General features: G+C 41.6%; 1 protein-coding gene across 2 annotated transcripts; it reads left to right on the forward strand.

Annotated features, from left to right (window-relative positions):
• Positions 1-1907: 1907 nt before the first annotated feature.
• On the forward strand, positions 1908-11081 carry mlsl (malate synthase-like). 2 transcript variants are annotated; one of them, XM_037779269.1, is made up of 15 exons: positions 1908-2043; positions 2405-2533; positions 2623-2841; positions 3236-3326; positions 3482-3558; positions 4290-4400; positions 4527-4586; positions 5601-5757; positions 6476-6674; positions 7603-7681; positions 7781-7873; positions 8863-8935; positions 9026-9093; positions 9830-9945; positions 10621-10792. In XM_037779269.1, exons 1-15 carry the CDS (start codon positions 2038-2040, stop codon positions 10790-10792), a joined length of 1650 nt encoding a protein of 549 aa, XP_037635197.1. In that variant the 5' UTR covers positions 1908-2037. The 2 variants fall into 2 exon arrangements, with proteins under 2 accessions (XP_037635197.1, XP_037635196.1); XM_037779268.1 differs by lacking the exon at positions 1908-2043 and having other exon boundaries at positions 2384-2533; positions 10621-11081.
• The last annotated feature ends 4515 nt before the right edge of the window (positions 11082-15596 follow it).

Here is a 15596-nt window from a genome sequence, read left to right on the forward strand (position 1 = left end):
AAATATATTTACTGTATAACTATACAACACTTTAATCAAATGAACATGTCTTCTGTTTTCTATACTAGACAAGAGTATATTTGATTGATCCTGAATACAATGTATTTACTATAAATTGTTAATGTCTGTATGACAATAAAGTAGAATCAATTAAATGTCTATCTTAGTTTGACCAGTTTATGTATATGGAACATACATTGAAGCGTGTTCCATGACAAACACAAAACGCTGTTGCACATCGTCAATACGGGCAGCTGGTTAAGTTTATGGTCCAATCCCAAAGTCCCCCCTAAGGCCTTCAGCCCTGAACCCTCAGGGACTTGACTGACGTCACCTGGTAAATTGTTGAGTGTGAGAGGCTGCAAGGGCTGGAAATGGTATAAATATGAGTGCGGCGAAATATCACACTACCTAGAAGATGCCAGATGTGGGTTTTATTTTACTGTTTACTGCCTATTTGAACGTCTTCCAGACTCTTGCCTTACAAGATGAGATTAAACTGTCAAAAAATCAATTTACTTGTTTTTCTCAAACTTCATTAAGCAAAATGAAAAGTAATGGTTGATGAATAAACCAGGTGTGTAATATAGTTTAATGCTGCATTCCTTTGATTTCATGTGTTTTTTATGTGTCATCTTAAATCCTTAATGTTCATTTTTCTGTGTTCATTTTAAATAGGCTATGTCTGGCTGAACAACCATGTGCCGTCCTTGTTTATCTTTTTTTTTTTTTACTGCTAACTGTGGTAACCTTATGTTTAACGTCACAATGCTATGAATTGTGGGTAATTCCCTCAGGCTGCAGAAATGCGGACTTCTGGAAAGTGTTCATAAAGGGCTCAAAATGTCTGCGAGAGAGCCTCATGGACTTGATGATTTGACAGTGGGACAACCCTGAATCCTCACGGACTTTGCGGTAACGCGCCTCAAAGTGTCTAGAAGGGAACCAGCAAATTAGGGAAACTCTTGCGAGGTTGTGAAGGTTAGGCATTGACCTTGAATAGTTAGGGTTAGGCATTGACCTCGAATAGTTAGGGTTAGGCATTGACCTCGAATAGTTAGGGTTAGGCATTGACCTCGAATAGTTAAGGTTAGGCATTGACCTCAAATAGTTAAGGTTAGGCATTGACCTCGAATAGTTAGGGTTAGGCATTGACCTCGAATAGTTAAGGTTAGGCATTGACCTTGAATAGTTAGGGTTAGGCATTGACCTCGAATAGTTAAGGTTAGGCATTGACCTCGAATAGTTAAGGTTAGGCATTGACCTTGAATAGTTAGGGTTAGGCATTGACCTCGAATAGTTAAGGTTAGGCATTGACCTCGAATAGTTAAGGTTAGGTTAGGATAGGTCGTCGGACAGCAAGTCTCGTGAGAGTTTTTGCAGATCTCAGATCAGATTTTGCAATTTGTGGGCTCCCTTCTAGACACAACCATAAGGGCAACTAGTTAAGTCAGCATCAATGTAGACTCACTGTTGGAAGGCTTTATAACCCACTTCCACTCCCCACTAATTGGTTTGAGATGGCACTTAATATGGCGGACCCTCCGGTAGGGAGAGGGTGTAGGGGCTGGATTGGAATGTTTCCCCATGGATGTATAAAGAGAATGGTTTCCCCCAACCTAAACCTGAACCAACCATGGATGATGTATAAAAAGACTGTTAATTTTGCGCATGTGTGGCCGTGCCAAGGGCTGGAACCATCATTAGAACTGGACTGTTGTAGAATGGAAAAAGCATACTGAGGAATGGTGGATCAAAGTTTGAGATTGTCCAGTTATTTCTAATTACAGTAGCCTACATCATGTAGTAATTCCCAATAAAATAAAATCACAAATTTCTCAAATCACGAATACCTAAAGCATTATTAATTTGACCAACAAAAGGCATATAGTGTATATCCTCAAATATCAATGTTCAGAACACATAAAGGACTTTAAACTCTATATTCAAACAAACATCCTTCTGTTCAAACAGTGACCAAAGTAAGTCTGTAACCAAAGTCCATTTCTACTGAGTGAACAGAGACCTGTCATCAGCATGTCTGTGAGTATCATACTTTATTTTGCAGCTAAATAGACATTATGGACAGTAAAGAATGCCACATAATGGGCAATGGAAAGGAATAACTAATGTGAGGAGGCGTTAACAGTGTGTTGCATGATGGACCTTGAACTTCAGAGCCGTTTAATAAGTGTTAGTCTTCTGTGGTAGATAATGTGCTGTTTCAGACGCGTCTTTGCTTTGACAAGTGTCAGGAATTTCTTGTGCATGAAAGTGGTCAAAATAAAACGCTGATCAGGCCAACATGTTTTGGTTCTTGAATAAAAAATTAATGTGAATATGGAGATTGATCTTGATAAACTGACATCATGCAGACTCTGATATGTTGACTCTTTGTCCACAGGGTCTAGTCCGCATGGAGCTGTCCCCCCCTCCCTCAGGTTTAGAAGCAGAATATGAGACACTTTTCACCACAGGCTCCCTCCGCTTCCTCCATGAGCTGATCTCCACATTTGATGAGGAGGTGGATCAGGTAAGACAGCGGGAAAAAAGCCCTTTATTCAATGCATGGAAGACTTATTTAACTCAGGATGAAGCATCTACTATATGTGCTCTTTTCAGGTCCTGCGGTTACGAGTGTTCAGAAAGTCCCATTTGGACCTTTCAGGTGACCTGCCGAGCTTTCTGGAAAGTACCAAACATATCCGGAGAGACCCAGCCTGGATGGTGCTCCCCGTCCCCCCGAGGCTCCAGAGAAGACATGTGGATATTGGGGACCTGGCTCCCTGCGATACCCAGCGCTTCATTAAAGCTCTCCAGTCACCAGCACAAGGCTTACAGGTACCACCTCTATCACTTACCTGTGACCATACGATACCAACACAATAACTGTATATTGTATGCTGAAGTGTTTGGTCATGAAAGGCCTTATTATAATTGCTGTAGTACATGCAGTGAGTAACTGCAATTAAAGTCATATTAAAGGGATAGTTTGGGTACTGCTGTGGACATATCTATACTGTTTTTGTCAACGCAGTCTGCTGGCTTTGAAGAGGGCATAGATCCGTTTTACTTTCAGTTCAGTTCCCCATCAGAAACGGCTGTCTGACGGCAAGATAAAGCGGTGAAAATATTCTAAATATAAATTAGATTTCTCTTAATACATCCATGGCACAGCCTCACAGAGCCACCAGCATGGCTGCAGACTCCTCAAATAACTGTTCTTTGGTTTCAGGTTGACTTTGACGATGGGAACTGCCCTACATATTACAACCAGATCAAAGGCATTCATAATGTTTTTAAGGCGGTTCACAGCCAGTTCCCCGGTAAGTGGTTCACTTTATATTGATACTCATGTTGGAAATGGACAGGAATATTTGCGTGGTTGCACATTTCAGGTGTGGAACAGACTAAAAGTCGCAGTACACACATACTCTCATGTACCACACCATTCATCCACCTCCCTCCCACATGTTAACAGATGTTCCACACATATCTGAGGCGCCAGTGCTGATGCTTCGTCCTCGTGCATGGAACATGGTGGAGCACAACATGATGGTAGTATATCACCTGTACTTCACTTCACTCAGTTTATTAAGTCGGTGCAGATTTGGATCCAAATCTGCAGTTGAGGTGGTTGAAAGTGGTGGAAATAAACCTATGGTTTGAACTGCAGAGCTACAATATGTTATATTAATGTATCTGAGATTTGAAGCTGCAATGTGTGGAGTTTGGAAGTTTCACTTTGGCGACTCCCAGTGGTCGTATCAAAAAAGACAATGTGTGATTGTCAAATTTTTCTACAAACAAAAACATCTGCTATCGGAATAATTTGAAAGATGTTATAATCACAAAAAGTGACACAGTGACTTTAATAAAGTTACACTGATTTTGAATTAATTAAAAACATACCCATCTTATTTCATAAGCTCATAATATTATTTTTCCACAAAATATGTGGAACTTAACTTTTTAGACAATAAAATTACCAATAAATAGAGATGATCACATTATTTCTAGTCTTGGCTCCAGCACTGGCTTTTGGTTGAAGTTCAACAGAATATTCACACATTTACTGGTCCAAGAAATGATAGTATTCCTGGTTCTAACTTCTCAAATGTGCCATTTTTTTATATTAATATGAATGTGAATTGAATACCATCAGACTAAATAAGCAGTTTCCAATCAATTTGGTGCTGTGGTAACATGTGATGGGCATTTGTCATTATTTTTGTGTTATATGCTACATTAGTATATGAAACAATCCATACATATCTTTTATTTTCCAGGTGGAGGGGAAGGAGGCTCCTGGTCCTCTCTTTGACTTTGGACTCCTCATGTTTCACTGTGGACAGACACTGTTTGAAAACAAGAGTGGACCCTTTTTCTATCTCTCAAAAGTAACACACACACACACACACGCACACACACACACACACGCACACACACGCACACACGCACACACACACACATATGATTCGTCTGAATCGAGTCAACATGAAGCTCTGTTTGTCATTGTTTTCCAGGTGGAGAGCTTCATAGAGGCCAGACTATGGAACAAGATATTTGTCTGGACTCAACAGAAGGTTTGCGCATGTGTCTGTTTATGCACATATCAGTCATCATTTTGGTGTGAATGCTTCTAGCACAACATATATTCTTCTACAAAATCTTTATTAAGATTCATGTGAAATTACAGCCAATTCTTAAAATCTCATATCAGTTTTTCATGTCCCTGATACATTAACTTAATCACAGTACACACTTAGCTTGTAGACTCCCCCTGGTGTTCATAAGGTGCTTTTTCACCCCAAATTATTTCAAGCCCATTTAACCCCCTTTCTGCTACACCTCCTCATACATCTAGAGAAGCCAAGTGGTAAATGGAAAAGAGTGACTAATTTTTCTGTTCTATAACAGATATTTTTTAATTAAAGTTTCACTCTATACATTTCCATTCCCAGGGCGTAAATTACCGACACTTTGTCACGCCCCTTGTGTGTGATGCCAACGCACAAGGCACCCCTCAGCGCCTGCAACATGCATCAGTTACTTTCAAGTAACTGCAATGTAAACCCATCCGTGGCAATATGAAACACTCAGAGAAAGTGGTCGGGGAGTGCGTTGATGTAGTTTAAAGAGCGAAAAGAGACATGGGCAGGAGGGGAGGTAAATGGGTCCAACAAACACAAGGCCTTCAGCCAAGAGACTGCTGTTTGTGTCCTGTGCATTAAGTTTCATATTTACTTTGCAAATGTAGAAGTTATAAGCCCAACCATGATGTTTATTCCTAAACCTAACTAAGTGGTTTTGTTGCCTAAACCTAAGCAAGAGTTTTTGTTTACAACGTTAAGCACTGCGACGGTTACTGCAACAGTAAAGTGACGCTGAAGGGTCCGACAAAGTGCTTTAGCTTTTTTTTTATTGCAGGTTTATTGAGGCAATTTAACTTTCCATTTTCAAACTGCCATTCCATTAAATCAATTTGACATTTGTTGTTTTTAACGTTTATGAATGATTATGTAGTAGTATAAAAATAATGTGTCCCTCATATGTAGTCCTATCTAAGTGAATTTGTGTGTCTGTGTGTCTGTGTGTAGTTGGGCCTTCCACTGGGCAGCATCAAGGCGACGGTGCTAATTGAAAATGTATTAGCATCGTTTGAGATGGAGGAGATTCTCTACGAGCTGCGAGACCATTCAGCAGGACTCAACTGTGGCATCTGGGATTATTCAGCCTCCTTTGTCAATAAGTTTGGTGAGCCAAACCTTCTAGCTTTTAGCAGCTCCTGACATCCCTATGGTTACACTGAGCCTCTGAACCCAGTCCAAAGTGTCTGGAGCCCCCCTGGCCTTCACCGACAAAAAGTCACTCAAAGAGACACGTACCATCCAGGAAGAGACTCAAAATGACCACAAAGAAACATAAAACAACAGAGAGATGCAAAACAGCTGCAAAAAAAACACAAAGAGACTCACAACGACTGAATGAAAATGGGCAAAACAACAACTAAGGCTGCACTCACACTGCCAGCCATAGTGCTCAATTCAGATTTATTGCTTAGATCAGAGTTTTTTTGACGCAAAACAACCACAAAGAGACTCAAAACAACGACAAAGAGACTCAAAATGACTACAAAAAGGAGCAAAACAACCACAGAAGGAAATAAAAGACCAAAATAATTACTAAGAGAGATGCATAACCACATCAAAGAGACACAAAACAACAACAAAAAGAGGCTAAACAACTGTAGTCTGTGTGTCTTGCTCCTATGTTTGACAGGTGGAGGCACCTTTTTCATGTCTGTGCCCAGGGGCCCATGTCTCGTAATCCACCCATGGGTCCAATACTATCAGAATTAGGTTTCATAGTATTATTAACGTTTTACAATAAACAAATTGTACAGAAAAGTTATGGTGAAGAAAGGCAATCTTTGTCTCGTTTAAGTCATGACATTATGTGTTTTCTCCTCCAGGTCACCGACAGGCCTTCCTGCTTCCCGACCGCAGTAAATACGTCAACATGGAGAAGCGCTTTCTGCGCAGCTACATGGACCTGCTGGTTCAGACGTGTCATCGGAGGGGAGCGCTGGCCACAGGAGGCATGGCTGCCCTGCTGCTGCCTCAGGACCCGCTCAGTGACTCCCACAGGAGAGTGTTGGCTACTGTCACCAGGTGGGAACATCACTGTTCACACACACACACACATACATGTTCTCATGTTCATGGGAGTGAATGAGAAAAGCTCTGCAGTGCAGATAATGTGATCTCACTGATGGATTAACTGTGGCTGTGCTCTCTCTCTCACAGAGCCGTTATGCCGTCATTTAAAACCACCAAAGCCTTAATAATGAATCTGTCTCTCTGGTTATCTAGGCATGAGACATTCAAGACATTCATTTGACAATGGGACAACATGACTAAAAGCCACATTACCAGTCATTAGGCTGCAGTGTTAATCACACCCACTGAAGTTATCTCAAGCGTCTTGAGATAACTTCTTAACTTCTGTTGTGATTTGACGCTATATAAAAATAAATTGAATTGAATTGAATTGAATGGAGGGAATATATACATACTGATAATTTTACAAGTCCAAGAATGTTATTAGTAGTGGGTCTAACAATGTAAAGTTTGACTTGAAGATGGCATCAAAGCGAGGCTGTGTAACTTTTGAAAGAAGAAATAATACATGTTTATTCTTACAATAAAAAGTTGAATTCATAAGTAATATAGTGCAAGCTTTCTCAATTCAACGCACTAGCCTACATAATCTAGTTGAATCACGTACGTAACATAGTTAACCTAATAACATAACAAATATACTTATTCTAACCCAAACAATGAACTTTTCCTAAACCTAACCAAGTAGTTTTGTTGCCTAAACCCACATCCTGCACGTTGAAAAATGATGCTAAAGTGGTACCCAGTGCGTTAAAAAATTATGCCAAGGGGTCCTTACCAAGCGTCCGTATGTGACGAGTTGGGAGTAAGAATAAGTTGGCATTCAACGCTGAATTGACAGATGTTATCTTCACATTGCCTACATCTTTAGATTGAAATATGTCGACCTCTCTGACACTGTTTTTCTCCCACATGTCAGACTGAAGTTACTGGAGATCAAGGCAGGTGTGGACGGTTTCATGGTATATGATCTGAGCTTGATTGAGCCCATGCAGAAAGTAAGCACTTGATCATGAGCCATGCAAAGCTTTCTATAAATACAGAGTGGCTGTAATGACTTATATTTTCTGTTCATGGCATTTCTTCACCTCTTTCAGCTCTTCAAGCTCCACTCTGAAGGTGATAACCAGCTTCACCAGCTTCGAAATGATGTCACCGTGACTCCTGATGACCTATTGTCCATGCCTTCGGTCAGTCTCTCAGTTGTTCCAGAATTGAACAGCAGACCATTTTAACATTATTAAATAATTTATTCTAATTCGACCATTTGTTACAAATCCAAACCAACAGCCTCTTCTAGTCTTTACGCGGCAGTTTACAGATTAAGTAGTCACCAAGGAGGCAACAAGTGCCTTAAACCTGCATTCTTTCTAATAGCCAGCAGGGGGCGACTCCTCCGGTTGCAAAAATACAGCATGATGTTAATTTAGTAAATTATGGTCCCATTTATAGTAAAATAGATGATGAAGCAGGGGATGCTTTAGAGCGCGGCTACCTTGGGACTGACAAGTTGCTTCCATGGCGACCTGTCAATCAGGATTTAGGCATAGCAATGCATATCCAGGCATTGTGTACATTTAAATAGCCGTGAACGTGTTTTTGGGTGTTACCCGTGTTTACGCCTTTCACTTTGTGTTTTCAGTTCATGAAAATTAATTGTAACATTTTGGTGGCCTAAAAATGTCTTGTGTTCGGTTGTACTATAAGACATTGTAAGAACCCGCTATTCATTTTTTTCCGGTAGCCTAAGTACATTTTGTTTTAAGCTTTTCATTTTTTAAGCTAAGTTTTTTGCTGGCCAAATTTAGCATCCCAATGTATATAGCGTTAACAGGTAACTTAACGTTTGCTCTGTGGTAGTTGGCACCGCCGGGTCTCGCTGCTCTCCAGCTCCAGTATTCCACAAACCAATGGGTGATGTCACAGTGGCTACGTCCACTTCTTAGTCTGTGGTAGGCACCATGCAAGAAAAGGTCGTTATTTCACTTACTGCAGATAAATGTATTATTGGGAGGGAATGACAAATTCCCTTACACAAGATACACATGGGTGACAAATGAAAAGTAGTTTTGTTCCACCAAGAGCCTCCAGAACTCTACTGCAGGGATGAACACCGTTATTCCAAAACATCTTCCCTCATTCCCTCGAGTATATTTTGATGTCTTTTGTTTTTCCTCAGGGAGGAGTCACCCTTTATGGTTTGAAGTATAACATCGGGGTTGGTGTCCTCTTTTTCAATGCTTGGCTATCAGGTATGTACATTCACATATTCTTGTTCTCCTCATGTTTAGGACTAGACAGGATAAAGTCTTAGACTGTTAAAAACATGCTCTGGTTCTTAGGTAAAGGACACTTTTTCTACAGAGGCCAGGTCGAAGATTCGGCCACAGCAGAGATTTCCAGATCACAGGTGGGTTGAAGATTACACGATCCAACTTCAGCACCCATCCCTGTGGAGCAGAACTTTCTGCAAATACAAACTAGAAAGTTCATGCCTTCTAAACCCTATGAGCACATGTTTTATTACTAGAAAATGTTTGAAATGTTTTTGTCTGTGGATCCTATCATAGCTCCGGCTCTTAGGCTGCGACAGAAATGGGAGACCAGACGATTTTAAAAGTGATAAACACATTTATTTACAAAGTAACAATAACTAAAAAAGTGGAAGTCAGTAGTCAGTCATGTAAGCATGCATGGATGTGTGAAAATATCTGTAATCTGTAAGGAAAGAGAGAGGTGTGAGGGTGGTGAGCTTTCATAGCCAGAACCACACTGAGCCCAGTTGTGGCTCATGAAGCAAATGAAGATCCAGATCCTGTAAAACAAGGAAGAGCCAGAAAACTGGACACAGGACACCTAGTGGAGGGGAGGAGTCGTCACAGTCCAGATATGCATCAGTATACAAATGGTGAACAAAAGCCTGAATGCAAATATTAGGGCTTTGCACAAGGAGGAATTAGACATTTCATGAGTCGGACTCATAACCACTGAGATTATTACCAAGCAAACTTATTTTCAACAGTTTTTTTTTTTTTAATTTTATTTAGCATTTACACTGAACAGACAGACCAAGGCAGAGATAAAAAAATAAATATAAACAATTAAAGTAAAGTAAGTACATAAGCATGTGTGTGTGTACGTGTCAGGTGTGGCAGTGGATCCGTCATCAGACTCAGCTGGAGGACGACAGCAGGGTGGTGAGCAGGCGGCTGGTGACTGACCTCACCAAGGAGCTGATGATGGAGCTCCGTCACTCTGTTAGGTGAGCAGACACCCTTTAAGGACACCCTTTTGGGACAAGCCTTTTGAGTGACGTAGACATGTGTCCATGGTAGATCACTGGCTCCATTGACATTGTAAATTGTTTCCCCCCCCCACAATGCAGATCTGTTCTGTAAATGATACATCCCATGCTCTCTTTTGATAAATTTATATTTTATACTTCCAACAATGGTCAGTTTAGCTGATATTGGTCCTTTTATTGACGAGGCTCACACACACCAAGTATTATTATCAGAATGCCTTTACTTTGAAAACTCCTCCTACATCACATCTGGTTACAAGGCTCTGGTCTGTAACATTAGACTGCCCTCTATTGGTGTTAACTGTATACAACAGTACATATAGTACAATACAGTCCTTATTCTTTAATGCTGTCTGTCCTGGCTTGTAAGCAGGTAGCACTATTGTTTCTCTGTGGCACTAAAATGTTAGGGATTACCAATAAAAAAATAGTGAGAAAGACAAAATGTTGACATATCATTACTTTAACTTACCATAAATATTTTTTATTTTCGTCTTTCTTTAACTTTGTCTTTTCCTGTAGGAAATGTGTTTCTGTAATTATTTGTATCACTGAAGAATATTAATATGGGATGTTAACTCTAGCTCAGGTGTTCAGGTCTCGTCTCTCTCTCTCTGTGTCTGACTTCTTCAGGAACAAGCAGAGGCTACACACAGCAGCTGACATGTTCCTGGAGGTGGTCCTAAAGAGAGATTTCCCAGAGTTCATCACCACCTACCTGAATCAGGACCACACCTTTCTCAGCTCCCAGAACAGTGGACAGGTGGAGGCTGTGGACACAGACATGCCCAGAAGCAAACTGTGAGGGTCCAGCTGGAAGACTGCTTCATGCTCTCTACTCAACACTCTCTATACATAACAAACATTGAGGACATCCCTAGAAATTGCAGTGGTGATTTTTCATTATTTTTTTGCTATTTTATAGACTACATTGGTTAGTTGAAGAAAATAAGATGAACCGATAATGAAAGTAATGCTTAGTTGCAGTTAGTTTGAGTCAGTGATGATACTGTAAGTCACACTCAAGATTCGCAGATAGTAATATGTTCTATCTCCATTTCCTGTTAAATATATTAATACATTTGAATGAATGAGCTTGTCTTTGCTAATGTTTGAAGAAGTAAATACATGCCACCTGGAAAGCCATGACTTGTTACAACATAAATCAGGAGTCAGGACCCCAAACTTTGAAATAAATCATCAATAGCACAGTTATGGTAACACTAATTATAATGTATAAGTTGTCATAATGACAAATGGTGAATACACAGCATGAAAGTATAGCAACATGAAAATACTGATGGCCCGGAGGTAGAAATTGTCTTTGAGCAGGTATTCAGACCAAAAAACAGCCCTGCACTAAAAAACAACACAGAGAGTACGTTGGTGGAGGTGTGCTGCTTCGGGTACAGTTTTAGAGCCATGAGTAGGAAGGCTTATCATATACCAAAACAAGGCACAGAAGTTTATAATACTCACACTGTCACACAATTTTAAAACTCTGGAAAGTTATCATAACTCCAATTATGTAAATAGTAGAAATACAGCCTTGTCTTTACTTAATTATCTACCAAGAATGTGCACTTGCATGTTTTTGATTGGCCACCACAGTGCCCTGCGTTGACAGGTCTCATAGGGTTAAAGTTAGTCTGAGCATGGCCTAAGCCTGCAAGTCCCTGTGTGGATACCATGTGTCAAATACGGCAGTTTGGGTCAGTGGCTCTACGCTTCAAACTATGACGCTTCTAGGTACCCTTCTAGCTCAGTTTTGCACGTGTCAATTTCCGCTCGTTACATACATATCTTTTCAAAATAAAACTTCAGTTTTCACTGGAAACAGTTTGGATAGGTTTAGGTAACAAAACTACTTGGTTAAGTTTAGGAAAAGATCATGGTTTGGGTTAAAATATGTACGTTTGTAGTTAAGTAAGCTACGTTGCGTAAGCTACGCAGTAACGGCACATAAAATAAGTCGGTGCTTAATTTTGGTTACATACGGGACATGAACACTGGTCTCCTGGGTGAAAGTCCTGTGTTTTTTGGACCCAACCATCCACCTTTATCACTCTTTATACTACGTAACCTGACTTCCTCCTTTACTCCCACCATAAGTACGGCCACATAGAGCGTCATAGTTTGACGTGTACGGCCACTGACTAAGCTGTCGTATTTGATAAGGGTGATCGGGGTGAATAGTTTGTGTGCGGAGTTGAAAGAGTTCTTGATTATAATCAGTGCTCTTCTCAGACAACATGAGGTAAGTGTCCCAAATGGATGGGAACCCACTGCCTATGATATGCTCTGCAGTTCCTGCCTCTCTGGAGAGTCTGGTGGTTGTGAGCAGAACAGCTGTCAAATAATACGGTGATGCAACTTTTCAGAATGCTCTCAGTGGTACGCCTGTAAAAGTTTGCGATGATTGCGGGTCCATGTCAAACTTCTGAAAAAGAAGAGGATTTGGCAGAAAGTTTGAAGCATGACGTCTGTGTGAACTATGTATTAAGAGAGCTGGATACCCGTCCTACTGGACAAAATATAAAGTCCCCTGCACCCCATGAAGCATTTTCCCCATAGATCACCATTATAAAAGAGAAAACAAAACTGTTGACAAAGACATGTGAAACTGCTTTTGAGGTGCCTGGCTAGCTCAGTCGGTAGAGCGGGCGCCCATGTATGGCCAAGGCTCAGTCCTGGCAGCGGTGGACCTGGGTTCGAATCCGGCCTGTGGACTTTTCCGCATGTCATCTCTCTCTCTCCCCCTTTCCAAGACTCTATCCACTGTCCTATCAATAAAAATGCCCCCAAAAAAAGAATTAAAAAAAAAAAAGAAACTGCTTTCGAGGTCAGTTGTTATTCTTTCTATTATGGTGGTTATAGATTTGTAAAACTGTCCCAGAAAAGCGTTTTTTATGTGCATGACATCGTATGATATGCGTAAGCATTGGGCCACATGAAGCGGATGAAAACAGGAAGCGGGAACCCTTTTTTTGGCTTGTGTCCGGCGGGCAATTTTTATTCAATTGAATGGGCCCTATCTTGGAATCCAGTACGGATCTTATAATACATCCATGTGGTGAACGGTTCAGTGAGGTCCTCAATTTGTGCACACAGAGGACCTTGAAACTGCTTGAGCCTTTTCAACCTCAGTTCAATAGATAGATAGATACCTGCAACCTTCCTCTTGCCCACTTTCCTCTCTTTAGTTTCATCGATGTTGAAGCAGAGGTTGGTATCATGATATGAACTCACCAGGATTTGGACCTATTGTCTATAAGCAGAGGTCAAAGTGTCTACAGAAGCCCTGTACAACCAGGCAAAGCAACACACTGATAAACCAGATCAGAAGAGCTTCACTGAAATGTTGAAAAACAGGCTGAAGACGCTACGTCAGTTTAGTAACGCCTACAGGGTCATCACCCTCCCCCCTTACACTGTGGAGAGGTAACTACTAGCTGGCCACCTGACTGTGTTTTACTGTAGGTTTAACAAAGCTCCACCCTGTACCTGACTCAACACAGACAGATCAGGAAACGCTGCCTTCTTCTATACCATTCTTTACTCACACAGCAACAGACAGATGACAAGATTCACTGTGAGACAAAAGCTTCCACTGAGGGAGGACAGCAGAATACTGGAATACTGCCTCTACAATCAGTCCTTGACTACAGACACTGCATGGAGTTTTAGAAAAATAAGGTAACCACATAACTCTAGTGACTGTTTGAGCCGTCCAGATCTTGTGTTTTTGCTTCACTCCCTGAGGGAAATGGCTTCTTGTTCAGTGGAGGATCTCTGCTGTCCTGTCTGCCTTCAGATCTTCAAATATCCTGTCATCCTGTCATGTAGCCACAGCTTCTGCAAAGCCTGTCTGCAGAGCTGGTGGACCGAGAAACAAACCCGTGAGTGTCCATTCTGTAAGAGTATATCTTCAAACATTGAGCCAACTTGTAATTTGGCATTAAGGAAACTGTGTGAGGCCTTCTTACTGGAGAGTGATCAGAGAGCTCCGTCGGGCTCTGAGGCTCTCTGCAGTCTGCACTCTGAAAAACTCAAACTGTTCTGTCTGGATCATCAGCAGCCGGCGTGTCTCGTCTGCAGAGACTCCGAAAACCACTCCAGCCACACATTCAGACCCATCGATGAAGCTGCCCAGGATCTCGGGGAGGAACTTCAGAACTTCCTGAAGCCGTTGGCCGAGAAGCTGGCTCTCTTGAGTAAAGTCAAACAACACTGGGATCAAACGGCAGAGCACATTAAGGTCCAAACTCAAAACACGGAGAGGCAGATTAAGGAGCAGTTTAAGAGGCTTCACCAGTTTCTAGAAGAGGAAGAGGAGGCCAGGATCTCTGCTCTGAGAGAGGAAGAGGAGCAGAAGAGTCAGATGATGAAGGAGAAGATTGAGGCTCTGAGCAGAGAGATAGCAGCTCTTTCACACACAGTCAGAACCACAGAGGACGAGCTGAGAGCTGCAGACCTCTCATTCCTGCACAACTACAAGACTACGGCGGAAAGAGTTCAGCAGCGCATCCTGCTGGAGGATCCGGACCTGCTCTCGGGAGCTCTGATAGAAGTGGCCAAACACCTGGGCAACTTGACCTTCAACATCTGGAACAAGATGAAGGAGATGGTCTCCTACACGCCAGTGATTCTGGACCCAAACACTGCCGGTTCATACCTCATCCTGTCGGATGATCTGACCAGTGCGAGACGCGAAGAGGAACAGCAGGTCCCTGACAACCCAGAGAGGTTTGCAGACCACTGCTCCGTCCTGAGCTGTGGCGGCTTCAGCTCGGGCACTCACAGCTGGGACGTCGAGGTCGGACAGAACACAAACTGGGAGGTGGCTGTGTTTGAAGCATCTGCCCACATGAAGGGATTCATTAACTCTGGATTATGGAGAGTAGAGTTGTTTAACGATAAATACAACGCGTACTCCCCATCGGCTCAAATTGATGATATTCAACTGAGCAAAAAACCCCAACGGATCAGAGTGCATCTGGACTGGGACAGAGGAGAGGTGACGTTTTCTGATCCAGACACTGACACGCACATACACACCTTCACGCACACTTTCACTGACAAGCTGTTTCCATACATTTGGACTGAAGATACATTCCCTCTGAAGCTATTACCAGCGAAGGTTTCTGTGACAGTGGAGCAGTGAATGTAGAGATGATGATGATGATGATGATGATGATGATGTGCTTCTTAAAGTGGAGTAAATCTAAGAACTGCTTATATGCTATTATCTCTTCTTATACATATGTTTTACTAAAAGAAGAAACTTCTATCACTTTAAATGACAAGCATATTTTGTTTTGTATCCAGGTGTGCTGAATTGTAATAAACCAAACCAAATAGTTTTGTTGCCTAAACCTAACCAAGTAAACCTAAAAATTAAGTAAACCTTTGTTGGAAGCTTATTTTGAAAAGACACTATGCATATAACAAGCAGAAACTGACACGCTGTCCCTGACACGCCCAAAACTGACACTAAAGCGGCGGTATTTCACAAGTTGGGAGTGTACCATAACAGTACTCAACTACTACAGAGCCTCCTGAAGATCATACATACATTGTAAATATGTGCTGTGAGCTGGGGAAATGCT

This window comes from Sebastes umbrosus, chromosome 9, assembly GCF_015220745.1.
Source record: "Sebastes umbrosus isolate fSebUmb1 chromosome 9, fSebUmb1.pri, whole genome shotgun sequence".
NCBI lineage: Eukaryota > Metazoa > Chordata > Actinopteri > Perciformes > Sebastidae > Sebastes > Sebastes umbrosus.